The sequence below is a fragment of the Rousettus aegyptiacus genome, unplaced genomic scaffold, assembly GCF_014176215.1.
Source record: "Rousettus aegyptiacus isolate mRouAeg1 unplaced genomic scaffold, mRouAeg1.p scaffold_m13_p_7, whole genome shotgun sequence".
NCBI lineage: Eukaryota > Metazoa > Chordata > Mammalia > Chiroptera > Pteropodidae > Rousettus > Rousettus aegyptiacus.
This window is the reverse complement of record NW_023416310.1, coordinates 67,901,622-67,928,159: the sequence shown is the minus strand read 5'-3', so window position 1 is coordinate 67,928,159 and position 26,538 is coordinate 67,901,622. Positions and strand designations below refer to the sequence as shown.

Here is a 26,538-nt window from a genome sequence, read left to right as displayed (position 1 = left end):
TGTCACCTCTCTGGTCCCATCTTCCCATCCTCTTGCTGTACTTCCCCTTTCTTTGCTACATCCACATTTCTATTTTCTGGCTTCCCAGTGAGAGGCCACACCACTCTCTTTCAGGAGCCCTCAGTGGGAACAGGGGCGGCCCAATCTACATGGCTTATAGAGGCTAGCCCAGCCCAGGCAGAGACCCCGAAAATAGGCTGTGCACCAGAAACTCCAAGGCAGCACCTGAACACTGACAGCCAGCGAGCTGTGTTTTCATGAGCCTCACAGGTGATGCTCGTGCACCCCAGGCTCAGAGTCCCTGCCTGCCTTACTCTAGGATCAGCAGGGAGATCTGGGCCACACTGGGACAAACACTGAGCTCTGGGAAGGACCATAGGAGTTAAGAGCCACTCACAATGGCTGTTTCTTCCTGGTCAACACGAGCAGCAACAACCCTGTGGCCACCAGGATTCCTGCCACTGAGATGGCGGCAATGATGATGTTCCTCTGGAGGAAGAGCAGAAGCTGCGAGCAGGGCACCGTCTTGCTCTGGGCTTTTAAATGAGAGGACAGGGGGCAGAGAGGCTGACATAGGGAGGGGGCAAGAGAACACTTTAAATATCACATCAACTACACTCAGAGACTGCAACAGCCCTGTGCAGCCCTGTAGCCTCCTTGAGAACACCTGCAGAGCAAAGGAAGATTCCTGCTGGGATTGCTAACGTGTCACTCCCACACCCTGAAGAGAATGCAGGAAAACAAAGCCTTTAAGTCACACCCTACACAAAATAAACACAATCGTTCATTCCCTACCTAAAACCCAGGGGAACCTATGGACCAAAGGCTGGGGACTGCCTGCAGGCCTTCCATGCCACAGAGTCTACCTTTCACACAGTAGGCCCACACCATCAAGGAAGTGAGTGAGCAAAGTCTTTAAAGTGTAATTCACTGGAACTGAGAATGATATATAAACTGAATTCCCTGAATTCAGTCCCTCTCAGTGTTTTTTCTCTGTCCCTGTCTCTGTCTCTCTGTCCCTCTGAGTCTCTCTCAGGCCCTCTCACTCTCTGCCTCTGAGAGGAGACCATGCTCTGTCTGTGGAGTGTCACCCCTTCTCTAATAAACTCTCCTTTTGACTCTGCCTCTGGAGTGAACTGAACCCTCTCCTGCGCTCAGCCAAGGTTTCTCTCTGTGCAGAGCTTGAGCTCCCTGCTTGCCCGCTCCTCCCCACCACCTTGTGGTAACTTGCCCGTCCTACATCAACACAACCTCATCCTGGTCTACAGGGAACACCTGTTAGTTCTGCCTGTAGCAGAAATGGAAACCTTAGCCTCTGAGCTGCTGGCTCCAGCAAACCTCTCAGGAAGGAACTGGCCTCGTTGAAGAAACACATTCGTAAACAGTTTGGTGATGGAGGTGAGCTGCTTGGGGTATGAGCTGGGAAGCAGCAAAGCAGTCAGAAAGGAAGTTCCACAAATCACAATTTGTAGGAAGTGAGGAGACAAGAAAGCTCAGATGGAGGGAAGAGGCAGCAGCACTAGAGGAGGTGACAAAGTCCTACTGCAATGGCTTTTAAGAACAATGGAGCCAGATATTTGGTTTGAAGCTTTTCCCAGGGTAGTCATACAACCTCTCTGCTGCCCCCACCCTGAGTTCCCCAATTTCAGGAAAGTCTACCATATACATACAGAGCCTGCCTCGTATATGTAGGTTTGGGGAATTTTGTGACATAAGGCATTTGATCCTAAGGTGCTCCCAAGCTCTAATGGCCCTCTGGTGACTTGCAGAAACCTTAAGGTTGGCATGTGTGGCTTGGGAGTATAAGGCAGTCTTAGTGAAATCTCAGAGGAAGGAAATTGGAGACTCCTTGAGCTTTTGTCATCCCCTTTGTAGTACAACCAAAAAAGGAAAAGGAATCAGGAAAATGGGGTAGAGAAAGCTACAATGACAGGAATCAGGCGGTTTGGTGCGGAAGGGAGCCTAGGATGAAGGCAGGAGGTGCTGGCTTATTCAACTTCCTGCCTGTACCTCTGCTGTGTCGGGAGGCAGCAGCATCAGGTAATTATGAGGACTCTGTTGGAATAATTCAATATCTCATCTCTCAGAGTTAGGAAGTAACACAGGTATAATTTTGACAGCAGGTGGCCATATGGAAGGAGTGACCTGGTTTTGGTACCAGCACATTCCCATGATGGGCAGGTTCCCACCCATGCTGAATGGGCCCAGGCTCAGAAAGTCCAAGGCTGATGATCAGGGACTAAGTTCACGGTCGGCGTGTAACCCTTCCTGTTGTTAGAAAGCCAGTCCTGACAGGGGCTCACAAGATGATGCCCAAGTAATGAATGACCCTGGCTGAGAAGAAGCAATATGAAAGCGGTATCTTTTTGAAAAAATGGTCAAATTCCTGGATTTAGTTTAATTCATAATTTTACCTATAGATCTGTGCTTTTGCAGGTAAATTAAAGGTATGCTGACACCTAATCTGTTAGAAAAAACTGTGAAAGGCAAACAAACATGTTCTGACTCACCTGTGTTTAAGTTTCTCCTGTCCTTCACACTGTGTAGATTATTACCTGGCTTAGCTGCCTTTTGAAGAATTTCATTTTTTACAGTAGTGTACAGCTCACTTACACCCCTGTTGAATAGAAAGGGATCTTTATTCCTCTCCTCCTCTGACACATGACCTGCAACAGATAAAAGGCAAAATGTGTTCCACGAAAAACCATTGGCAAGTGATTAGTTCTGTTTTTAGGGTAAAAGTAACTTCCTCTCTGAGTCAAAGTGAGGCATTAGGGAGAATTTTGAAGCATCCAAGTGTACATCAAAGTTTTGTTTTTATTTTTTAGTCAAACAAATTCCTGGGTGATCCACATATAGACTGAGGTTTTGTGAAGAGGGTCCTTACCAAATATTTTTTTAGCCAAGCCTTCCTTCAGATTTGCTGAACTCGGTGAAGAGTCGGCCTTGGAACCTGTGGGGAAAATAACCCTTAGCTGTGAGTCACTCTTTCACTGGCTCCACACAGAACCTTTTCAAGGCCATAGTCTATCTTGCATGGTGGTATTCAAAGAGCAGCATCGCACAGGGGGCCTGCTGGAGGAAAACAGAGCAGGACACAGTTCCAGTCCTTCTTTCTGAGTGCCTCAGGAGCTTGGGCAGTGAAGTTCTGTGGGTTTACTTCCCTCCTCTGAGACCTGTGGGCAAGACACCAACCATGGGAGGCCCACAAGGAGGGGAGAGAAAACGTGCTGCTGTGACCTGGAGACCGAGAAGTGCTCAAGATAGGGACAACGAAGGAAGACAGAGAAGAGATGCTCCTTAGATTTTTGAGAACTTTCCCCTGTCTAGGGAATGACACCAATAGGGGGAACCCTGACCATTTTGAAAATGTGGTGCTTTCCTGTTTTGGAGGCGAGGGAGCAATACTACCTGGCTCTGCCCTGATCTGCACTGTGGGTCTCTGTTTGTGGGGGCGCTCAGAGGGCCTGAGGCTTCCCTGCTTGACCTGCTTGATGAGCACAGGGAACCCCTGATGTTGTCATTGGCAAATGGAAAAATGAAGGTGAATGAAATGGACTGGTGCACAATGGCCCCTAGGACGTCACAGACTGAATTCAAGACTTCTACACAGACTCATGGGGCTCCATCAAGCATATGAATCAATTTTGCTAAAACAGTCTAGCGACCTGTGCAGATTTTGAGCTACATGTTCAGACTGTTTTTATGGAGGTTGGGATGTCTCAGTGTCCAGACACATTTTCTTGATTCCAGGTCAAGGGTGGCCCTTTCCCCTGGCCCAAGGAAAGTAGGTGAATCATCAAAGACGAAAAACCTGTCCCCTAAGGAAGAGGTCACCAGAGCCACAGCACCCACCTACTCTGAATGTCTGTGGAATCTGAACTTTAATTTAAAACCAGTGATGATGGTGTCACTTGCTTTCCTGGCATTCATTCTGTATAGCCACTGAGTAATTTATATACATGGCAGCTTTCAGCTCTATAGACAAATTAGTAGTAGGACAGTCTGCATGGTGTTTGCCAAAGGATTTTGAATTTGACTAGTCTGATCCAATAAATTACACACAGACAGTTCTCTGTTCTGAGACATTGCTGAATCATTAGGAATACATTTACATACACTAAATCATGTAAGTGCTTGGCTAAAAGTGTGTTGTTCATACAGTGTCAGCCAAGGTGCATGATAAGACCATGTGCAGGACACCATCCCGAGTACAGTATGTTCCATTTTAATCTTGTGGTTCATGAAATGAACTGTGCACTGGCATGGGCGTTAGTCATAAAATTGGTTTGCTAATGGTTTTACAATTTCTACAGGACATGTATGCCTGTGTATCCTGATAATTACCCAATTTTAATTTTTTCCTAATGCACATAGTGTCTACCTTAAAGGGTTTTTCTCTGTCACTTGTGTGATTTGGGCTAATGTGCATTTTTTTTTTTTTTTTTGCATATATGACCCACTGGTTCCCGTCAGCTTCGGCATTTGAGCATTTTGCAAAGAGAGAAACTGGCTCTACTCCTCAGTGCAAGTATTTTCCAGATGATAGATGGAGGGAGGTGATGGGAAGGGAAGTGGGAAGGCCTCACTCTCAACGCCACTGACCTGGGCACTTATGCACATTGAACCACAAGGCTCTGTTGAACAGAACGGTACTAAACTACTCAAGGTCAGTGCTACCAGCAACAGTGAATGCCACCTGGAAATTGGTTCCTGTCCCCTGAACAGCCTGTAGAGTGAGAGAACCTTTTTGACACATGAACTTCAGAGATCGCCCCAAAACACTGGAGACAATAGACTCCTATAGTTGCTAGGTTATAGAAGGTGTTTCACACAATTTTCCTTCCATATCTCAATTTTTGTTTGCCCTCACACATCTGTCTCCAAGGATGCTAAAATAGTAGGGTAGAACAAATAAGACATACACAGGCCTGCAGAAATGCGTGTGCTTGCAGGTTTAAAGACATATACTTGCTTTCTTTCATGGCTCTCTTTGTAATTGATGTGACTGCTGTTCTTGTCTCATCTAAGGCAGCACTGGAAAACACTTGCAGGAAAACTTCATCTCAAGGGAAGCAAAGAAAGGCAGGTTAATACCACCAGCGCAGGATTGACATGTCCTTCTTTGTAAGTACCTAAAGCATTCTAGAAATACAGTAAATCAGTGATACAAATATATAATTTATTAGATATATAATGTCAGGCTCTAAAATGCCTGGTCTTGGGAAGGAGAACTTGGGTCTATCAAAATCATTTCTGAAAAATTGTGATTTCACTAGATATCCCAGACAGGAAACATTGTAGACACACTATAGAAATTTTCCCCAAAATCTCATGATATTAATGTCATAATTTTTCTTCTTGTACCTGTGCTCATTCTCTCCACCTCTGAGACTGTCCCCAAGCTGTCCCTCTGTATGAACAAACCTCTATCCTGTTTCCATAAGAAGCACATCACTTTCTCCCCCAGAGACATGCTGCCTCTCCTACGAAGCTGCTTGCAGGGAGAGTCCTGCTCTTGTGGCAAACTTCAATAGGACTTTGCCATTTACCAAAATGTGATCTTCAACTAATAACTCTACCCCTTTGAACTTCGGATTACTCACAATAATGGGAACACAATTATTTAACTCAAAGAACTTCTGTGGAAAATTGACTAAAACAATGTATACAAAAGCACTTAACACAGGACCAGCATGAGGATCATGCTAAAGGCTATTTAGAAAGTGCTGCTCACCATCTTATTTATAACAATAACACCCAGATCAGGTGGTCATATTACTTGTTTTCTACTCATTGGAACCTTGCACAGGTGAAATGTAAACAAGGAAGAAAAAAAAGACAAAATACAAAGGAAACAAAGATCTAATTAACATATGTGCCAGCACCAAGCTGATTGAGAAAGGAAGGTTTCAGTGGTGAGACGCCCAGTTGGAAGAATGCACAAGAGGCCACCATGAGAATGAAATCGCAGACACCAACTTTATTGTGGGGAGCATGTTTCTATTGAAGGGAGCGCAGTTCTACTGCAGGGAGCACACTTCTGCTCTTCTTCTGCTCCCCTTCTTGTGCTCCCCTTCTGCTCCCCAGGGTATTGCATGGCTCCACATATATCAGAGTACAATAGTGGCATTCAGCCACATGTGCGTAATACCATAAACTGAATTATGTTTACATATTTTAGGCGCAGGCACCCTACTACACTAATGTAACATTCTAAATCCAGGTTCCTATTCCTAGCCACAAGCCTGGATCACAGCCAGACCTGGGACCAGCCAGGCCTGGGACCCACAATTTGACTGGAAAAACAAACAAACAAACAAAAAACCTGGCAGCGATTCTGCAGCATCCCATTACCAGCCATGCTCACCTCCTTCCTTACCTGTTTTTGATCAGAGCCTCAGGGACCAGCCCTGCACAGGTCCCCTGAAAACTCCTGTGACCCTGCAGGAGCCTTGCTTCTCAATGAGAGAGAAAGCAGTGCTGGGGCTGCACTTCCCTACCCCTCTACCTCCTGCCTTGAAAGTGGATGTGATGTCTGTAGCTGCAGAAGCCGTCTTATGACCAAGAGACAGGAAGACCAGAGAATGCCTTGATGATCTCAAACGGTCTCCAACCTGAGGTCACTGAGCACTGCACCAAAGCCAAGGTTGCCTCCCTCAGACTGTGTGACAGAAGTAAAATGAATTACTCTCTGTTTAAGCCACTAAACTCTGGTAACTGCAGCCAAGTGCATTCTTAACTGGCACAGCGATAACATCTGGATGTCCCTCACTGAGATGATCCTGGCCACTCAGTTCTGATGAGTCATTATCGTACAGAGGACCCAAGCATAAGTCCCTGAAAATCATAAAGTCCATGCAGATTGGGATAGAATAGAACAAGGGGCCCCAACCCTTGAACCACAGACCAGTATCAATCTGTAACCTGTTAGGAACTGGGCCACACAGCAGAAGATGAGTGGTGGGTGAGCAAGTGACGCTTCATCTGTATTTGCAGCTGCTCCCCAGCACCAGCATCACCACCTCAGCTCTACCTCAGATCATCAAGCATTAGATTCTCATGGAGCACAGGTCTCTTGTGCCAAAATGGTTGGGGACAGCTAGAATAGAAGATTGTGGATCATTCATATACTAAGCTTTTGCCTAGCTCTGCACAAAACTGTAAGAGGAACTGGAGGTCCAAAGGGGATGGAGACCTGCTGCCTGGCCTGCATCCTTGAGCCATCCAGACATGTGGGAGAGGTAGATATACATAAACATGACCAGACACACTGACACAGCCACACAGAGAAATGAGGCAAGGGCCAGAGCAGAGAGGAGAGGAAAACCAGCTCAGCCCCAGGCAGCCAGGAGATAGGCACTGGACCGAGCAGACTTCAGGAGGAGGGGGTGTGCCCTGCCAGGAGGCGCTGAGTCTGGGTCAAGTGAAAATAGTTCCTGAGAACCCCAAGGTCACTCCTGTCTATGAATGTTGGGTGCCAGTCAATTCTCTTCTGGTGTTCATAGTGGTCACAGCAGCTCTGGTGGGTCAGTAACCTGGGAGAAGCAACCTGGGGACACTAACCCAATGAGCTATAGGACCATGAGAAGCCCTTGAAGCAGTCATTAAACAGCTGCTATGGACCAATGACAGCCCCACCAAGATCCCACAGGACATTCCCTGTGCCTCAGAGAAGAATCTGGAGTTGGGGGTCATGACCCAGACAATTCCATGTCACAACAGGACTGCCAAGGACACAAAAAATCCGAAGGGTAAGACTGTCCTCAGAGGTTTCAAATTCATTTACAGATGTTGTATATAAAAATTATACCCACAAAAATTGGGTAGAGGCTGGGGGGAGGGGGGAAGAAGAATAACAGATTCTATAAACAGAAAATTCTCCATTTATAAACCTGTTACTAATTTCTCATGGTTACATTTTTTTTGGAAACATGTTCATTTCTCCTTCACTTTTAACGCCTTTTGGTTTCTGCCCATCTCTGAAAATTGCCATTTCATTTTCCCCTTCCAGGTTTACTTTGCTAAGCCACATTGATATGATATTTATTCTGAGTCCTTTTTCAAGGGCTGTCGGTACATTTGTGGGTGGTCTACTCGCCTGGTGAATAGGTAGGTGATTATTATAAGAACACAATAATTAACCATCACATTCACTCATTCCAAACAATGAGTTCTCATCACCAGCCCCTTCCTTGGTGAATGGAGTGACCTACAAGTTCCTGAACTGCTGCTTAGACAGAACCAGGAAAGTTGATCGGTGGCCTACCAATGTCAAGGCCCATACTGGCAGAGCAGTGGAGCTCAGTAGGCCCTCAGGGCTGATAGGAGCCTCCCAAACCCTGACCGAGACACCAATCTTCAGATGAACGACCCCTTTCCTCACATGTGGATTCAGAGACATGGGGCACATTTAGGAGAGAAGTCTTCTTGTTCCCAGACAGGAACTCCCAAGAGCAGATACAGTGGGGCTGCAAGAGCTGGCTGCACCCACTCCTTCACTCACTCATGGGTGCCCACCCATCAATCAGCAGACAGCCATGCAGATTTACTGAAGCCTCTTTAACAGCACATGGGAGAAGGGCAAACCACAAGTCCTGACATGGGACAGCATGCGGTACAAAGGGCAACGTCCCACATTCAGGGATGCCCTCTCCCCAGAGGACTGGCAGGCACCGCCCTGTGGTCAGAACACCCACAGCTCCTAAATCAGAGAGAAGCATTCATGCTCCCATCCCTCCATATCCACTATTCAGACCAAACAACTCTCGGGGTCCACTCCTGACCCCACACAGCACCAAAGAGGTTGCTCTGGAATCTGGATGGTGGCATTCAGCAGACATCTGTGTCTTCACACCCTTCCCCTCCATCTCCACTACCGAGGCCTCCCTGGGCCAGTTACTCTCAAGCAGTAAATGGGAGGTTTGGGATAGATCAAAGAGTCCCAGCCGAGACCTACCTGGACGGCTTTAAAAACAATTCCCGCCAAGGTTTCGCCCCACACCAAGGAACCTGATGGCCGGGTGGGTCTGGATTTTCTACTACATCTCCCAGGCAATCCTCACACTCAGGAAGGCTGAGGACCTGGGCAGAATGTATCTTTCAGTCTCTGGGCCTCACCTCCTTGACCAGAGGCAGCTGCATGTCCTGGTACCGTCCAGGCAGATGTGATGCACTTGCCCTCAGGGAGGGCTGACGCTGCACTTCCATCACCTCCCAGAGGGTGGCCCTGCTGCTGCCACCAGGAAGCCTTCCTGAGGGACGGAATCCTTCCCAAGTGTTGATCAGCTGTCTTTGTTGATTTCTTGGGACTTCAGCCACTCAAAGAATTGTTTCCGGCCCCGTGCAAAGCACCTTCCTCCCCATCAGGGCAGCAGAACTGGTTACCTGGGGGCCAACTGGGGACAAGCATGTGACGCTCAAACACAGCCCTGCAGTTCCCATGAGGAGAATGCTTACCAAATATTTCAGCCAAGCCTTCCTCCAGATTTGCTGAACTCAGTGAAGAGTCGGCCTTGGAACCTGTGAGGAAAATAACCCTTAACTGTGAGTCACTCTTTCACTGGCTCCACACAGAACCTTTTCAAGGCCATAGTCTATCTTGCGTGGTGTGTTCAGAGGGCAGCATCGCACAGGGGGCCTGCTGGAGAAAAACAGAGCAGGACTGAGTTCCAGTCCTCCTCTCTGAGGGCCTCAGGAGCTTGGGCAGTGACGTTCTGTGGGTTTACTTCCCTCCTCTGAGACCTGTGGGCAAGGCACCAACCATGGAAGGCTCATGAAAAGGGGCCAGAAAACATGCTTCTGTGACCTGGAGACCAAGAAGCACCCTCCCCTTCCCATGTCTGGGTATCAGGACCTATTGTGAACTCATGGCTGTGCTCAGGATCAGGGGAGGGACAACAAAAGCAGACAGACACGCACCTCAAGATTTTGAGAACTCTCCACTCTTCCCTGTTCAAGGAATGACACCAATAGGGGGAACCCTGACCATTTTGGAAATATGGTGTTTTCTTCTTCTGGAGGTGAGGGAGCAATACTACTTGGCTCTGCCCCAATTCACAGTGTAGGTCTCTGTTTGCGGGGCGCTCAGAGGGCCTGAGGCTTCCTCACTTGATCTGCTTGATGAGCACAGGGAACACCTGATGTTGTCATTGGCGAATGAAAAAATGAAGGTGAGTGAAATGGACTGGTGCACAATGGCCCCTAGGACGTCACAGACTGAGTTCAAGACTTCTGCTCACACTCATGGAGCTCCATCAAGGATATGAATCAATTGTGCTAAAACAGTGTAACGTTCACATGGATGTGAAGTACTGCATAGAGAATATAGTCAATAATATTGTAATAACTATGTGTAGTGCCAAGTGGGTAGTAAACTAATTGGGTGCATCACTTCATAAATTATGTAAATGTTTAACCACTCTGCTGTACACCTGAAAGTATTATAAAATAATATTGAATGTCAATTCTAATTTAAAAATTAAATTAAAATTAAAAAGAGTGGAACTATTAAAAAACCAATGTAGTGATCTGTGTAGATTTTGAGCTATATGTTGAGCCTCTAATGGAAGTTGTGATGTCTCAGTGTCCAGACACATTTTCTTGGTTATAAGGGCAGCTCTTTCCTCTGGCCCCAGGAAAGCAGGTGACCCACCAAGGAGGAAAAACCTGTCCCCTAATGAAGAGATTGGCCAAACCATAGCACCTACCTACTCTGAGTACCACAGAACAGGCATAAGTATTTGTAGAATCTGAACTTTAATTCAAAACCATTGACAACATTTATTGTCACCTGGTTTCCTGGCATTCACTCTGCATAGCCACTGAGTAATTTGTGCACATGGCAACTTTCAACTCTACAGGAAAATTAGTAATCGGGTCATTCTCAGTGCCTGGACATTGCTTCCAGGTACAATGACTTTTGGTAAATGAAAGAAACAAAAAGTTCTCTTTTGCTGAGATATTAGTAAATCATTAAGGATCAATACAATAGAAGTGTAAGTAAACTAATACAGTAAAATATATCTTCAAAAAAAACCCTTTGGATTTTAAAGTGCCCAGACAGAAGTAGTTACTGTAGTCTTCCCTTTTCCTATTGTCGCCCCTGACTGACAGTTTGCATAATGTACCTACCCACTGTCCTTTAAGACAATTGACACTGTTTTGTGATCTTGGCGTATATAATTTTTGAAGAACAATACTATTTTTTCTCCATCCCTAGGATTGTATCTACTGCTTCTGCTTTTGTCCCTAGACCTGATATATCTTACATTGAAAGAATTTCCAAGAGTTACTAATTGGTTTAGTAAAAAGCAAAACAACAGGAAAATCTAATGTTTACTTGAAAAAAACTATGAGGTATGTTCATAACAGCGTGATTCAGATAATCAAAAGGTGGGAACAACTCAAACACCCATCAAATAAATGATAAAGGAATTAACAAAATGGGGCATATCTATTCAATGGAATATCGTTCAGTCATAAAAAAGGAATGAAGTACTGATGCATGCTATAATGTGGGTGAACTACAAAAACATATTAAATGAAAGAAGCCAATCACAAAAGATCACATGATTCCATACATGAAATATTCAGAATAGACAAAGCTATAGAGCAGACAGTAGATTAATGGTAGTCAAGGGACATGGGAAAGGGGAAATGAGACGTGGCAGGTAGTGAGTGTGACATTACTTTCTGAGATGATAAAAATGTTCTAAAATTAGACAGTGGTGATTCACAACTCTCTGGCTACACTAAAAATCACCACTTTAAGAGGGTGAATTTTGTTATATAAAAATAATATCTCAAGCTATTATTTAAAATATAGTGTGTGTCTATGAGAGGACAGATAAAACAAGATTATCTGGGCTAGCACATGGAGGTTCATTCTACTAGTCTACTTTTGTGTATGTTTGGAAATTTTTATTAAAAAAAGTTAAAATATGTATGTATGATAAACCCCTGTGGAACTCTGGATTTTAAGAAAGCTTCAAAGTTAGGAAAAATGGTAGTTACTCCCTTCTCCTGAGCAAGAACTTCATATAGAAGATTCAGGTACAGGAAGACGGCGGAGGTGGGGAGAGGCCCGTGTCACCACTGCAGAGCCGACAGGAGGAGACCATCTCACCACAGATTTAGGCTCATAGTATGTCTCCCACTTTATCTACAACAATATACTGGTGACAGTACCTTTGACCTGGGGGAAAAGGTGGTGGCGTTCCACACCCTGCCAACAGTCCAAGAAGAGGACAAAGAGGAGAGTCTCTGCTCCTCTCATCTTCGCCATGCTCAGTGCACCATTAGAGAGAAGCAAACCTTCTGAAATCCTCAGATGATAGAACAGCCTTGACCTGCAGGATACTGTGGAACCCGCCAGTCTGTGAAGTCACAGCCGAATGAGGTGGCAGCAGTTCTACAGTAGGAAAGGGGGAGGGCCCAGTGTCTGTGGACAGGGACCAGAGAGGGATGTGAGCAGCCCTGCAGTGCCTTCCTTCATCATACACCCACTGTAGCCAGGAAGCGGTGGGATGTTAACCAGAATCTTAACTTGCAGGTGACAAAAGCTCTCTAAATCAGCTTTAGTGAAGAGGCTAGAGTAGCCAGAAAGATCTTAGGATAAATCAAGATGTCACATTAAGTATTGTTATTTATTATATTACATAAAATTATAACAAAAAAATTATAAACAAAAGTATAAGCCAATAATCATGTATCACTATTTCTCCTATTATGTTTTATAAGTATTAAACAACTTTCAAAGGAAAAATCTTTGTATTTTAGCACCTTTAACTGCACTTTTTTTCCTGCATTTTCATTCTGGATTGGGTCCCACAAATTATGTAGCCAGCCCTGCCCTTTAGCCCCCATGTGCATACACTATACACAGTGACAGGTAGAAGAAATCTTTGAGGGGCAAAAAGTTGCACAAAAGTTATAAAGTAGAATTCTGAGTGGCTCGGGCATATTCCCTTGTAGGGGCTGACATAACAAAGTACCACAAAATGGGGAGCTGAAACAACAAAATTCTATTGTCTTACAGTTCTGGAGGCTAGCAGTCCAAGATCAAGGTGTCAACAGGGTTAGTGTTTTCTAAGATCTCTCTCCTTGGCTGATAGGTGGCCATCTTCTCCCTGTGCCTTCACATCATCTTCCCTTTCCACACATCTGTGTTCAAAGTTCCCCTTCATACGAGGATAACAGGCATATTGGATTACAGCCCACCTTAAATGACCTTATTTGACCTTAGGCACCTCTGTAAAGACACACCAAATAAATTCACATTCTGAGGTTCTGGATGTTTGGACATCAACATATAAATTTATTGAGGTGGGGGACAAAATTTAACCCATAACATTAGGTAATGGCATCACATAAATCTTATTTTGCTAAAATATCTTCAAAAAAATAAAAACAGAACAAAAAAAAGAAAAATATAAACCACCACAAAACTCTCACCCTAAGCATAACCAGGAGGAGGTGGCATCAGGCACAGCGTTCCATCATGTCTGCCTTTTTTGTGGGGGCTGGGGGGTTGTCTGTCCCTAGGGAGAATTTCCCAAAGACCTCACTTTATGAGCTCCTCCATATGTGTAAGAACTTACAGCATTGGTACATTTTGTCTTGTCAACAAAATGTTACTGCCATTAATCCAATACCAATAGGAATCCTCAATCTGGGGTGCAGTAAAAGTAAAGACTTCATTCAGGGAAAAGCAGCCACCAGTGGAAACAAAAAGTGCACTCCCCCAAGACAAACTGGAGGTCTACTTATATAGAGAAAGCTCCTGCCCTGGTCCCTGATTGGTCCACAGTTATACAAATTTGCAGTTTGATTGGTTCAAATTGCAATGTCTTGATTGGTTGGAACCACTTGTTCTGATTGTTGAGTATGGAGCTGTTCTGAATGGTCAGTAAATAGGCAAATAAGAACATAGCTGCGTAGCTCTGATTGGACAGGGGTGGTCTCAGCCCATTGGTCAAAATACCATTTCAGGAAGTCCTTTATAAGGGCTGGCTTAACCAGCAGGAACACAGTGCAGCAGGCTTGGCAGCCCAGTCTGTATCTTTTCCCTGAAATATAACATGAGTGAGAGGTCCCCTGTAAACAATAACTGCTAGACTCTGATTATGAATTTGAGCCCAGTTAACCATGAGTCTTATTTGACAGGTATAATCATTCTTGGGTTAACACAGGTTATCAGTAAAGCGGGTGTAAGTGACAGTTACTGAGATTGAGATCAAAGGAATCTAAGTGTTAGGGTGATATTCAGGCAAGAAACAGAGGTGCTGTCTGGGAGATGCTGAGAGGATGGCTAGAAGGAGCATGAGAGTGGCTGGCTCTGTAGGTTTGAGGGATTCTCTTCATACTATCATGCTCTTACCCACCTCCCTCTTTTCCTCTTTCTTTTTTATTCCCTCCAAAGTAAGATTTCTGAGCTTTTCCTCTTCCTAGTTATCTCCGAGGATAATTCATGAGCCTGCCTTCCTGCTTCTGTAGCTGAGTTTGCTCTATAGTCTTCAACAACATGAACTTTGGGGGCCCTTTTCAGCCACTCCTCCCCCCAGCCCTTTTATCCCTTTTGTCCAGTATTCGTGGGGTTCTTTTCACAGTCAGTTCCCTGGCCTTCTTTTATAAAGGCTTAGTATTTACTGGTTATGCAGACACCTTTTCACTTCAGTTTTTTAATTTTATTTAACAAGTAAGATATCATAAAGACAGACATATAGGCCAAGGGAATAGAATAGAGAGCCCAGAAATAAGCCCTCACATATATGTTCAAATGCTTGTTGACAGGGGTGCCAAAACCATTCAGTGGGGAAAGGACAGTCTTTTCAACAAATGGTGCTGGGGAAACTGGATATCCACATGCAAAAGAATGAAGTTGGACTTTTATCTAACAGCATACATAAAAATTAACTCGAAATGGGTTAAAGAACTAAATAGAAGTGCTAAAACTATAAAATTCATATCTTCGAATAAGATATAGGGCAAAAGCTTCAGAACATTGGATTTGGCAATGATACGACACAAAGTCACAGGCAGCAAAATACAAAATAGACAAATTAGACCATGAAAACTTAAAAATTTTGTGTATCAAAAGACACTATTAACAGAGTAAAATTTCAATCCACAGAATGGGAGAAAATATTTGCAAATCATATATCTAATAAGAGATTAATATCCAAAGTATATAGAGAACTTCCAAAACTTAACAACAAAAAAGCAAACAAACCAATTCAAAAATGGGCAAAGGACTTGAATAGACATTTCTCCAAAGATGTACAAATGGCCCACGAGCATATGAAAAGATGCTAAACATCACAAATTAGAGAAATGCAAATCAAAACTAGGATTAGATACCAGACACCACTTCATATTCATTAGGATAGCTACTATCAAAACAAAAAATAAGCATTGAAGAGTATGTGGAGAAGCTGGAACTCTGTGCACTGTTAGTGGGAATGTAAAATGGTGCAGCCACTATGTAAAACAGTATGGAGGTTCTTCAATTAAAAATAGCAGTACCATATGATCCAGAAATCCAATACCTCGTTATATATCCTAAAGAATTGAAAGCAGGACTTCAAAGAGGTATTTGTATACCCGTGTTCATAGCAGCATTATTCCAATAGCCAAAATGTAGAAACAAACCAAGGGTTCATTAACAGATGAATGGAAAAGCAAAATGTGGTATATATGTATAATGGGATATAATTCAGCCTTTAAAAAGAAGAAAATCCTGTCACATACATGAACCTTGAGGACATTATGCTAAGTGAAATAAGCCAGGCACACACATACAAATACTGTATGATCCCATTTACATGAAGTAGAGTAGTCAAATTCATAAAAACAGGAAGTAGAATGGCTGGGGGAGAAGGGAATAGGGAGTTAGTGTTTAATGAGTATAGAGTTCCAGTTTATGAACTGGAGAGTTCTAGAGATGGACGGTGGTGATGATGATGCACAACTTTATGAATGATTTTAATACCACTAAGCTAACTGTACATTTAAAAATGGTTGATAGTAAATTGTATATTATGTGTTTAACACAATAAAAAATGAGAAAAAGGTATTATATACATGAGCAAGTTAAAAACAATTCAAAAGTTTATATTGTAAACAGACTCCCTTTGTTCACTCACATTCAGCAATGGTTCTTTCCCATATTAAAGAGTCTTAAGATGCCTCATATAATCTTCAGAGCCTTTCTTTTCACACATAACATTCTGGACACTGTATCTGCTCTTCTTTCCTCTGATTTAGCCATATATACTGATGTTTCACATTAGATTATATAGAACTGCCTTATCATTTTAAATAGTTGCACATGGGCCATTTTACAAATGCACAGACACCAGATACAAATGAATACATACCTACGATTCCATTTGCATTTTCTGTAATAGGCAAAACAAACCTGTAGTGTTAGACTTCAGAAGAGTGGACACCTCTGAGAAGGAACGGGGCAGGTCCTCTAGAGGGTGGAGGGCTTCTGGGGTGCTTATCATGCTGTTTCTTAAGCTCAGTTGTAAGTACACGAGTGTGTCCACATTAAAATAATTCAATGAATGTAAACCTATGATTTCAGCACTTTTCTGTATGATATTCTTCGATTTTACCAAATTCAATCTCACAATCTAATGGGTAAGGTATATATAGAAGCAAACCATTACAGCTCAGTTAGAAAATGAAGTTAAGACTGTTGCAGCCTTGACCGCAGCGAAGCTAGAGGCTGCTCACACGCTAATCGCAGCTGTTGCTAGCTCCATAACCTGGGGGACGTTATGTAAGTAAGGCTCCTCAGTGCCCACGGTCTGAAAAATGGGAATAATAATACAACTATCTCGTAGAGTTATTGGCTTGCTTTAATATAATTCATGTAAAGTGGGTAGAAGTGCTCCGCATAGTAGGTGCTGCTGGATAAACGCCAGCTACCGTTACCACGAAATTGTAATTGTTACAGGGAAGGATCCTCCTCAGTGTTCAGTAAATAAATGTTTTAGGTGAAATATCCAACGCCGGCCTCCCCCGGGAGTGCGCGCCCACGAAGGAGTGTGGTCGCAGGTGCTGGAGATTCAGCAGACACCCTTCTGGACAAACGACCTCGCTCCGGCCGGACTCCTCCCGCGTCCCTTTTAAGAGCGGGGCCATGACGTCATTTCCACCCTGCGCAGCCTAACTTAGAAGCGCCCCAACAGTTTTTCCGGGAGGCCGCAATTGGCTAGCTACCTCCCGGAGGCTCCGCCCCCTTGCCCTCAGCTGCCCGGGGGAGCGTGCTGTCAATTCGCACAGATGGGAGCGATGATTGGCCGCAGGGCGCGCTCCCCAGAGAGCTCGGGCACGCGTAGGCAGCGCGCTCCGGGTGGGAGGGGCGCGGCTCCGCGTTTGGAGCTGCAGCGGTCTAGTCCTCCTACCTGCCCGCCTGTTCACTAGTCTGTCCTGCCGCCCGCCTGCTGGGCAGGGCCGGCCCGGCCCGGCCCGGCCATGGAGCCCTACGATATCATCGCCAACCAGCCCGTGGTCATCGACAACGTGAGGCCCGGCAGGCGGGGGGAGGGCGGGAGCCCTGCCTTCGGGTCGCACGCGGCGGCGCCGGGAGGAACTTCGTCCCCCTGGGCTAGTCCCCCGCGCGCTGCCTGCCGGCTCTCAGCTTGCGGGCCCGCGCACCCAGGGCCGCGGAGTCCCTACCTGAGACATGTCCCAGCCCGCCCATGAGGAGCATCTCGGGAAAGCAGGAGTGACAGCGGGTGGCCCTGACCTGTTGAGAGTATGGTCACTTAGCAGGTTTCGACCCCAGCCCATTTACCCGCCTTTCGGGCTGTGACTCTGGTAGCCCTCCTTGGTGGAGGAGGGATAGCATTTGCCCTTTTGCACACTACTGGCCTCATCTTTTGGAGAGAGTTGGCCTGGTGACTTCTACAACAGCACTTCCCAAGGGGCTGCACCACCCACCCATCCCTTACTCCCCTCCCCCTACCCCCCCCCTACCCACCCCACCCCAGCAAAACATCCAGAGTGGACAGGCCCTACTGGGCTCTTTTCCTGGGACCTGGGGGAAAATGCATGTTCAGCTCTGCCAGCCACAAATCCAGTACCATCTGGATGGCCACTTGACTACTTTGATCCTCTTCTGAGGTGCCCCTCTCTGTGGGGCAGAAACGCCACAGCAGGCAGGGCATGGAGAGAGTCAAGACCTATAAGCAGTTGGGTATAATTGTAAGTCTCAGAGGAAAGATGCCTGACTTCCTTGTGTCCTTGTCTTTCACCACTGGGGCTCAGCATGCCAACAGCTGCCCTCTCAGGATTTCTGGCCTTAGAAATTTCTGGTCATGGGAAGAAAATGAAAGGCAGGAGTCTATGGCTCTGACCTAGCTGGGTATCTTCCTCTGGTGTGTGGGCCTTGGAGTTTTTGATTATGATTCCCTTCTCTTTCTGGGATCTGTCTCCCTCCCACATGACCCCCAAGTCATTCCTGAATGGCTATGTTTTTTTGAAGTACCTATGTGGGCTCCCTGAGTCACATCAGGGGATGTTTAATAAGAAGACGGGAACTGGGCTTGGGGATGCGCCCTAGCAGGTTGCAGAAAGGACTAGGTCCCTCCCTTTTGTGGGCAAATAATTACTTAGACTAATTAACAAGCTTACCAGTTCCAAGGGTCACGTGCATGGTCCCTCTGGGCTTTCAGCTGCTCTGTAACTTTGGTATATCTGTTCCTGCACTGCAGACCCATGTTGTGATGCAAATCTGTAAGAAAAAGGGTTGAGACTGATGCCTTCCTTGGATGGGAGGGTTCTAGAAAGAGATCCTGAGTCCAACCTCAAGGCTGGAGCAGCGAATAGGACAAGTTCTCCTTTGCCTGCAGTCTGGAGAAACCGCTGGAGATGTGCCAGTGTCCCCAGGCACCAGGTGGTTTTTCCAGTGGATCCTGTATGTGGTCCAGTCTACAGGGGCGAGGGGGCCAGGGGTTGTTGAGAAAAACAATGGTTAGGGGTTGCTTTTAGCCGGTTTCGGGGGTAGCTTTTCCATGGCTCTCTCCTCCCTGACCCTGGACCATGCAGAGGACACTGTGCTTCGTGGTCTCCTCGCTCCTGGCATTCTGGGCTGGATAATTCTCGATTGCGAGGGACCGGCCCATGCATGGCAGGGTGTTTAGCAGCATCCCTGACTTCTACCCAGTGGATGCCAGTAGCACCTTCCCCGCCGACCCCAGTCTCCAAACATTGTCAGATTTGGGTGAAGGGTTATAGAATCACTCCCACACACACAGTGTTGAGCCCCTGGTGAACTCATAAACAATCTTGCATTATTAGCAGGACCTTGGCTTCTTCCCCAGCCTCTGCGGCCGGGCAGCCCGTATGCTCCAATGCAGAGTACTGCCTTCATCAGGAGGTGAAGGCCTGCAGCTAAACATTGTTTTATCTTGCAGGGTTCGGGAGTGATCAAGGCTGGCTTTGCAGGAGACCAGATTCCCAAATACTGTTTCCCAAACTAGTAAGTATTGCTCAGACTGTAGCCCTAATCCTTTTGTTTGCTTCCTGGGAGAATAGTGGTCCTCTGTCCCAACTGTCTTTCAGGCCAACCTTGCCCCCACCTGAAGGGAAGATAGCAGGTGTGTAAAGCTGACACTGTTGAGGGCTCTGGAAGGAGCAGACAGGTGCTCTGGGTTCCACCCTCCTTTTTGGAGTCTGATTTTGGTCAATTCCCTAAGCTAGGGAGGAAAAGCCACCAGCATTCCCCCTGGGGACAGGGTGTGGTAGCAGCAGCAAGAATAAAAGAGAGACATTTTAGGGAGAAAGAACTGAACTCAGAGAGGGAAGAGTAGAGACTTAGTGCATAGAGAACCCTTCTTCCCAGAAGAGGTTTTCTTTGGGGCTTATTTATTTTTGGACTCTGGAAATTATTTTATTTCAGTCAGGAGGGTCGTTTCCCTGAATGATGCCAGTGATGGCAGAAGTCAGAGGAAGTCAAGCCCAGAGGAGGCCTGGGGTGGATCTTTGGCCATTCTAGCCCTCTGGGAAGTTTTCTCTCTGAAGCATCACCTCACAAATCCTGGAGGCTTTAGAGTGGTTGGCCTAAGGTGGGAGGGAGTCCTGAGGCCCCTGAAGTGGCCGGCTATGCCAAGACCCCAGGCCTGGTGTGGGGATGAGACAGCATAGAGCCCTCATAAGGCTCCAGCTCTCCTTTCTGAACCCCACTTGGGCGTGCCAATGCTGTGCAGGGGAGCTGGGTGGAATTTCAGAATCTGTTCTGGAAGCCCTGTCAGTGGGAAGGGGCAGGATGGCTCAGTAAGAGAAGGGTGCACAGGGGCCACCACTTGGCTTCCTAGGCTATCCTCAGTCTGCAGCCATGGCCACAGCCCTGCCTTCCTGAAAGCAGAGTGTGGGCTGAGTCACTGACTGCCAAAGCTGATTCCTGACATGGCTCTGAGCCCTGGCGGAGGGAGGATGGTGGGAGGGACACCTTTTCTTCTGACCCTAAGCTTTCTGTCTTACCAAGTTCTGCCCTGTAGCCCCATGTGCCATGGGCCTGGGCTCTGATCTTTGCCCATGGCCACATGTGAGGCTTTGGAGGACAGCACTCTTGGCCCCTGGAGCTGGGCTCTGCCGCAGCCCTGCCCACCCCCACTGACTTGACCTGTCTTTGTAGTGTCGGGCGCCCTAAGCACATGCGGGTGATGGCTGGAGCCTTGGAGGGGGACCTCTTCATGGGACCAAAAGCAGAGGTAACACCTATGGAGTCTGCCTTGACCTAGGTGTGGGGTCCTCATAGTCCCAGGAGCATTGGTGGGGAGCAGAGCTTGCTGTGGTGGCCTCCAGGGCTCTGTTCTCGGGGCTGTGTGCACAGTGCCCTCCTGGGCTCTCTGGGCTCCACCTGGGAGGAACTCTGGCCTGTGCTATGGTGGCGGTTGGAGGGGGTGGGGCACAGTTAGACCACTTCATGCTCTTGGAAGCTGCAGAGGAAAGAGCTGATTACAAAGTGACTTGAGAGCCTGAATCACCTGGACTTTATAACCTATGCAAACGAGAGCCATAGGGCCACCTCTTGTGCCCAGCTATGGTGACCTGCCAGAGCCACGCAGCTGTAGGAGTCCCTCAGGAGGAGTGAATGTGAGGTGGGGGAATAGCAGCAAGTGCAGTTTAGGCACCTAGGGAACATGGCATGGGGGGCTAGGATCTGTGGAGCTGAGCTGGGGGTGCAGCTAGGGCCAAGAGATGGGTCATAGGAGCCACAGCTGTGGGTGAGAGAGGCCAAATGGTGCTTGGCAAGTAAGAGCACGTTGTGGGGGGACATCAAAGGGCAGGTCCGTGAGCACTGGCTGGGAAGCTGGGAAGAGTTGGTAACAGGTGACTACAGGAGGGAATAGTACAGGGTCAGCCACGAGGAGGCTCCTGGCTCTGATGAGCAGTAACTGTGAATGGCAAATTGTGATCTGGGCCACGTGTGGGGAGAGAAAGGGAGAACATGCTGGCAGTGAATGTAGAGAAGCATGGCTGGGGGAGGGAGGGAATATGTTGCCACCCTCCCTGGTCCCTGGCCAGTTGAGGCTGGCTGGCCTCTTAGAGCCTGAGATATTGCCAGACAGTTGAGCCTACACTGAATTTGGGACCTGCCATAGGGTGTTGGGGACACGTAGTGAGCAGCAGTGATCCTGCTAGAGGCAGGTGAAGGGCAGATTCCATGGGGGCCAAAGCAAGGCAGGAGAGGAACTCAGAGCTGCGCTGGCCTTCCCCCATAGGAGCACCGGGGGCTTCTGGCCCTGCGCCACCCCATGGAGCATGGCGTTGTGCGGGACTGGAATGACATGGAGCGCATCTGGCAGTACGTCTACTCCAAGGACCAGCTGCAGACCTTCTCTGAGGAGGTGTGGTGGCCAGACCCTCCCCAGGGCTCTGAACCCCCTCACTGTGCCCCCTCCCTGCAGCTCCCCTCCAGGCCGGCCTCCCACATCACCTGCATTTTGACAAGGCCTGCTGCCTCTTAACTGTGTGTGGATCTGGGGATAGTAGTCAGGGCCGACCAAGCAGAACCTTCCAGAAAGAGCTGGCTCTTTGCAGGACTAGATGCCAGCAGATGACAGAGCCCTCAGGAAGGACAGTGGCTACAACCATGGTGCTCATAGGGTAGCTCCGTAGAGAGATCCATTTAGGGCCCCACACGCCCATGACTTTGCCATCTCTTGCAGCATCCTGTCCTTCTAACGGAAGCCCCACTCAACCCAAGTAAGAACCGGGAGAAGGCAGCAGAGGTGTTTTTTGAGACCTTCAATGTGCCAGCCCTGTTTATCTCCATGCAGGCCGTGCTCAGCCTGTAAGTGGTCCCCAGAGTCTCCGTCCTCCCTGGGGTCATCCTGCTCAAGATGACCAGGTGTCTGACTACTCTGCAGAAAAAGCCCCCCCACGCATACACACTTAACTGTTCCTTTAGGGAGTTCCTCATGTCCTTTTTTCAGACAAGATCCTGTAGTTGTCCAAGGGTCCCTTCCAGGGGTGGGACGTCCCCAGGCCTTACTAGCTAAGGTGAAGGGATGCTGACCTGCTGACAGGTATGCAACAGGACGCACAACAGGAGTGGTCTTAGATTCAGGGGATGGGGTTACCCATGCTGTTCCCATCTACGAGGGCTTTGCCATGCCGCATTCCATCATGCGGGTGGATATTGCCGGCCGTGATGTCTCCCGCTATTTCCGACTGCTGCTGCGCAAGGAAGGCATCGACTTTCACACCTCAGCTGAGTTTGAGGTTGTCCGAACCATCAAAGAGGTGACAAGGGCCGAAGGGCAAGGGTATTACCTGGAGAGGGAGTGGAGGGTGGCAGGACCAAGGAGTGATTTCAAGCCCTGGGGGTGGGTGTCCAGGTCATGGCCTTCTGAGGGTGTGTCCCTGCCCCCCACAGCGGGCCTGCTACCTGTCCATCAACCCACAGAAGGATGAGGCTCTGGAGACAGAGAAGGTGCAGTATACTTTGCCGGATGGCAGCACACTCGACGTAAGTCATAGGCCTGGCCCTGGGTGGCAGTGGTACCACTAGGACCTAGAGGAAGAGGAGGCCCATCTACCTCAATTTTGTGGTCCAAAGGTGGGGCCAGCACGATTCCGGGCCCCTGAGTTGCTGTTCCAGCCAGACCTGATAGGGGACGAGAGTGAAGGGCTCCACGAGGTACTGGCCTTTGCCATCCACAAGTCCGACCTGGACCTCCGCCGAATGCTGTTCGCCAACATTGTGCTTTCGGGCGGCTCCACACTGTTCAAAGGTACCCTGGTTTAGAGGTGGTGGTGGGACTCTGGAAGCCAAGGGTAACTGGACCCTCACCTGCATCCTGCCACCCACAGCCTGGAACTCAGCCTGATTCCTGTTGGCTTTCTGGTGTTGAGTGAGCACTTTTTAAAGTTAAATTTTATTTTATTTACTTTGTAAATAGGTGATAAGTTTACATGAGGTCTGAACTATGTTAGATGAAGTCTGCCTCCCAGTTGTCCTGGTCACCCCTTCCCTCCACACAGGAGTTGTTGGTTTCTCAGACAGCTGTCAGCCACCTCCTGCATGTAGACTCAAGTGCACACCCCAACATGAACTATAGCTTACTCCAGGTCCTGACCACATATGGGTCACTTGATGCCATATCTGGAAGGTCTTTTCCTACCTGTGTAAATTCTTTTATATGGCTGTGTGATGTGTCACCAAACAGACGTGCCATTTAGCCATTATCCTGATGGCCTTTGAAGGAGCTGCAGTCATTTCTAATCACAAAGACGCTCAGTGGGCACCACCCTGCTCTGTCACTTCACATTGTAAGAATACACCTGAAGCGTAGACCCAGGGTAGAGTGGCCAACTTGGGGCGCAAGTGCCTTTGTTTCTTGGTGCATCGTGCCAGAGCTTCCCTCCTGAGAGCCTGTACCCCACCAGTTACAACATGAGTCCCCACACAATCGCCTGATGCTGTGTGGCCTTGGCCCATCTGAAGGGCAGGGTGGTCGACTTTTTCCCCTGATTTGTTATTTGCCTTTGACTTTGCTTCTGGTGGGTTTGTCTGCTAGAGAATAGAGTGTGGGGGCCAGCAGAGCCATGTGAGTTATGGTTCCATCTCATCTCATTTCTCTTTGGAAGCTAGACCCCCCTGCAGGTACAGTGCTGGGTCTTCCCACCCTTGGGGTGGCTTGCCCCTAACCTTAATCCTGGCAAGAACCACTGAGAGGAGGGAGGCAGCCAGGTTAGGTACAGGGAAGCTAATGCTCAGAGGGCTGGAGGTGGACCCCAGGCTCAGCCAGCCTGTGTTCACAGGCTTTGGGGACCGATTACTAAGTGAAGTGAAGAAGCTTGCACCAAAGGATGTCAAAATCAAGGTGAGGTTGTGGGGAGTGCTGTGGGATGCGGATGTTAGGCAGCCATGACCCGAGGTGGGGAGGGGCGGGAAGCCTCTCACACCCAGGCTGGCCGGGCCTCTCCTCTCTGCCACCTGCTCCCACTGTGCCCAGCGGATGCTCTTGCTGTGTGGCCTCAGGCCTGCGGGACTCGCCCCAGGGCTGGGAAGGGAGTGCCATGGAGACAGACAATGACATTGCTGCCTGTGCCCCCAGATCTCGGCCCCCCAGGAGCGGCTGTACTCCACATGGATTGGGTGAGGTGGGGCCCATGGTTTGGGGGATGTCTTGGCCTAGAGGCTTCTCCCAGGACTAGCCCATTCCAGGGGAGGTGGGTGGGCTTCCCACCAGGTGATGGGAGCAGAGCTCTGAGCACCTAGGGAGGCGGCTGGCTTGGTCCTCGGGTCCACAGGAGTGCCACCCCTTCATCCTCAGTGGCTCCATCCTGGCCTCACTGGACACTTTCAAGAAGATGTGGGTCTCCAAGAAGGAGTACGAGGAGGATGGCGCCCGTGCTATTCATCGTAAAACCTTCTAGCGCCCAAGGAGAAAGGCGGTGTGCTGGGCGAGTGGGAAGAAAGGGGCCAGAGCCTCAACCCTGTCTGGTCTGGGCCCACACACACCAGGCCCAGTGTTCCCTGTGTGCCCTGAACCCTGGGAAGGCAGTGCAGCGTCTTCCCTGCAGCCCTCCCCTTTGCACACACACGCGCACACAGTAACGTTTAGCTGCATGAAAGGGGGTCTTGAGCTGAAACATAGACATTGATGTGCCCAGCCATAGGTAGTTCTGGGTGTCCCCTTGGCAGGGCCAATTAGGGCTACCATTTCTGGCTTTGATCCTTGAGGCTGCTTCCCCAGGCTCCAAGGCCAGACCTCCAAATGCCCCCCATTTCCTCTGACAAGGCCCCTCCCAGGACCAGGGCACCAGGATGCCTGTGTAATTAGCCTTGGGGAGTGGGATGGAGATGTCCAGCAGCTCCCCACTGGTGCATCCTTGCTTTTCATGCTATCTCGTCTTCCTGACCTGACAGAGTAGCACAGAGGGCCAGCCACTCCTGGCATAACTGGCCTCGTACACTGTCCCCCTCATCTTCCTGAGTGGATGTCTTGGTGCAGGCTGAGTACTGAGCAGTCTGCTGTCCCCAGTGAGGGGGTCTGGCACAGAGTTGCACCCCCTGGAGCCAGGGCAGCGGATGCTTGCGGTTTAGACAGCCAATCTACTGCGGAGTCCCCTTCACAGTGCTTCACTGCCTTGCTGCTCGCCTGTCCTTTACCCTGGGCAAGCGTTAGTGGTCTTCCCTTGTCGAGAGTCAGACCCAGAGGGGTGAGAGGGCAGATCTCCTCTCCCATCTCACCCACTGAGAAGGTCGATACCCTGGGCCAGGGCCCCTCCCCCTCCCAGATAGGTACAATAATTTAACACAGTTGCCTGAAGAAAACTTTTTTGTAAAAATCATTATAGTAATAATTATCGACAAGGTCCTATGTATGGCTCTGCTTTCTTGTGGTTCTTGTGCTGTTGTTTGCTTACCTGTCCCTGGGGATTTTGAGAGAAAGGACCAGCAAGAACACAGCATTATGCTGGCTGTGAGAAGCCTGAGGGTTTCAGTGGTTGGTGGGGCAACCACACACAGGAGGACCCAGGAGGCTGGGCTGTTACCCTGGTGGCAGAATTCCCCAGCCTCATTACCCACTTGCTGCAGTCCTCCAGGAGAAGCAGAGAACAAAGCAGGCTTCCTTTGCTTTGTTCCTGGGATGGGCCCCTGGCAGGTGAGGCTGGGGATTGATGCTTCGGTGTCCTCACCTATTCTCTCTGAACACATCTGCTGCCCCCTTCACACAGGGGCGGGGAGGGGGTGCAGGCCAACAGTGATGCAGGCTGAGTTAAGACAAGTTGGGAAAGAGTGATGGGGGAGATTGGCGAAGGCTGTGTCAATGAGCTGGACTCTGAAGGTAGAAGCTGAGGATAGAAAGGGCAGTGAAAGCAGAGGGATCACTGAGAAATGAGTCTGGAGAGTGTCTGCCTTTTGCTTCCCTCACCATGAGCCTGAATGCCTACAGTATGTCCAGGAGGATGCCATGTATTTGGGACCAATGGTAAGCAAGACATCTTTGCCCCCCGAAACATACCGATCAGAAGATAAACATTGCTTTAGTAGAATTGGGGGGGGTT

The 26,538-nt window shown here is 48.2% G+C and overlaps 2 protein-coding genes across 5 annotated transcripts in view; one reads left to right on the top strand and one right to left on the bottom strand.

Moving 5' to 3' along the window:
• The window catches only part of LOC107509971 (tyrosine-protein kinase ZAP-70), a 38,261-nt gene extending 28,730 nt beyond the window's left edge, over positions 1–9,531 (bottom strand). For both annotated transcript variants that reach the window (XM_016142985.2, XM_016142990.2), the window contains exons 1-3: positions 8,960–9,531; positions 2,888–2,953; positions 2,511–2,666 (exon numbers count right to left, since the gene is read on the bottom strand). The gene's annotated coding sequence lies outside the window, so the exon portion shown is untranslated. The remainder of the gene's footprint in view (positions 1–2,510; positions 2,667–2,887; positions 2,954–8,959) is intronic.
• A 7,804-nt stretch (positions 9,532–17,335) lies between these two features.
• Positions 17,336–25,854, top strand: ACTR1B (actin related protein 1B). 3 transcript variants are annotated; one of them, XM_016142983.2, is made up of 11 exons: positions 17,336–17,535; positions 19,431–19,495; positions 20,651–20,726; positions 21,741–21,866; positions 22,188–22,312; positions 22,548–22,764; positions 22,898–22,990; positions 23,081–23,255; positions 24,286–24,347; positions 24,582–24,622; positions 24,801–24,903. In XM_016142983.2, exons 1-11 carry the CDS (start codon positions 17,488–17,490, stop codon positions 24,901–24,903), a joined length of 1,131 nt encoding a protein of 376 aa, XP_015998469.1. In that variant the 5' UTR covers positions 17,336–17,487. The 3 variants fall into 3 exon arrangements, with proteins under 3 accessions (XP_015998469.1, XP_036080589.1, XP_015998468.1); XM_016142982.2 differs by lacking the exon at positions 17,336–17,535 and adding an exon at positions 18,773–18,910 and having other exon boundaries at positions 24,801–25,854; XM_036224696.1 differs by lacking the exons at positions 17,336–17,535; positions 21,741–21,866 and adding an exon at positions 18,700–18,910 and having other exon boundaries at positions 24,801–25,854.
• The last annotated feature ends 684 nt before the right edge of the window (positions 25,855–26,538 follow it).

Coding starts and splice junctions, on each gene's coding strand:
- ACTR1B (XM_016142982.2), top strand. CDS start 18,773: ATGCCTTCCTTGGATGGGAGGGTTCTAGAAAGAGATCCTGAGTCCAAC. Junction 20,727..21,740: donor TCATGGGACCAAAAGCAGAG/GTAACACCTATG, acceptor CTTCCCCCATAG/GAGCACCGGGGGCTTCTGGC. Junction 22,313..22,547: donor ATGCAGGCCGTGCTCAGCCT/GTAAGTGGTCCC, acceptor ACCTGCTGACAG/GTATGCAACAGGACGCACAA.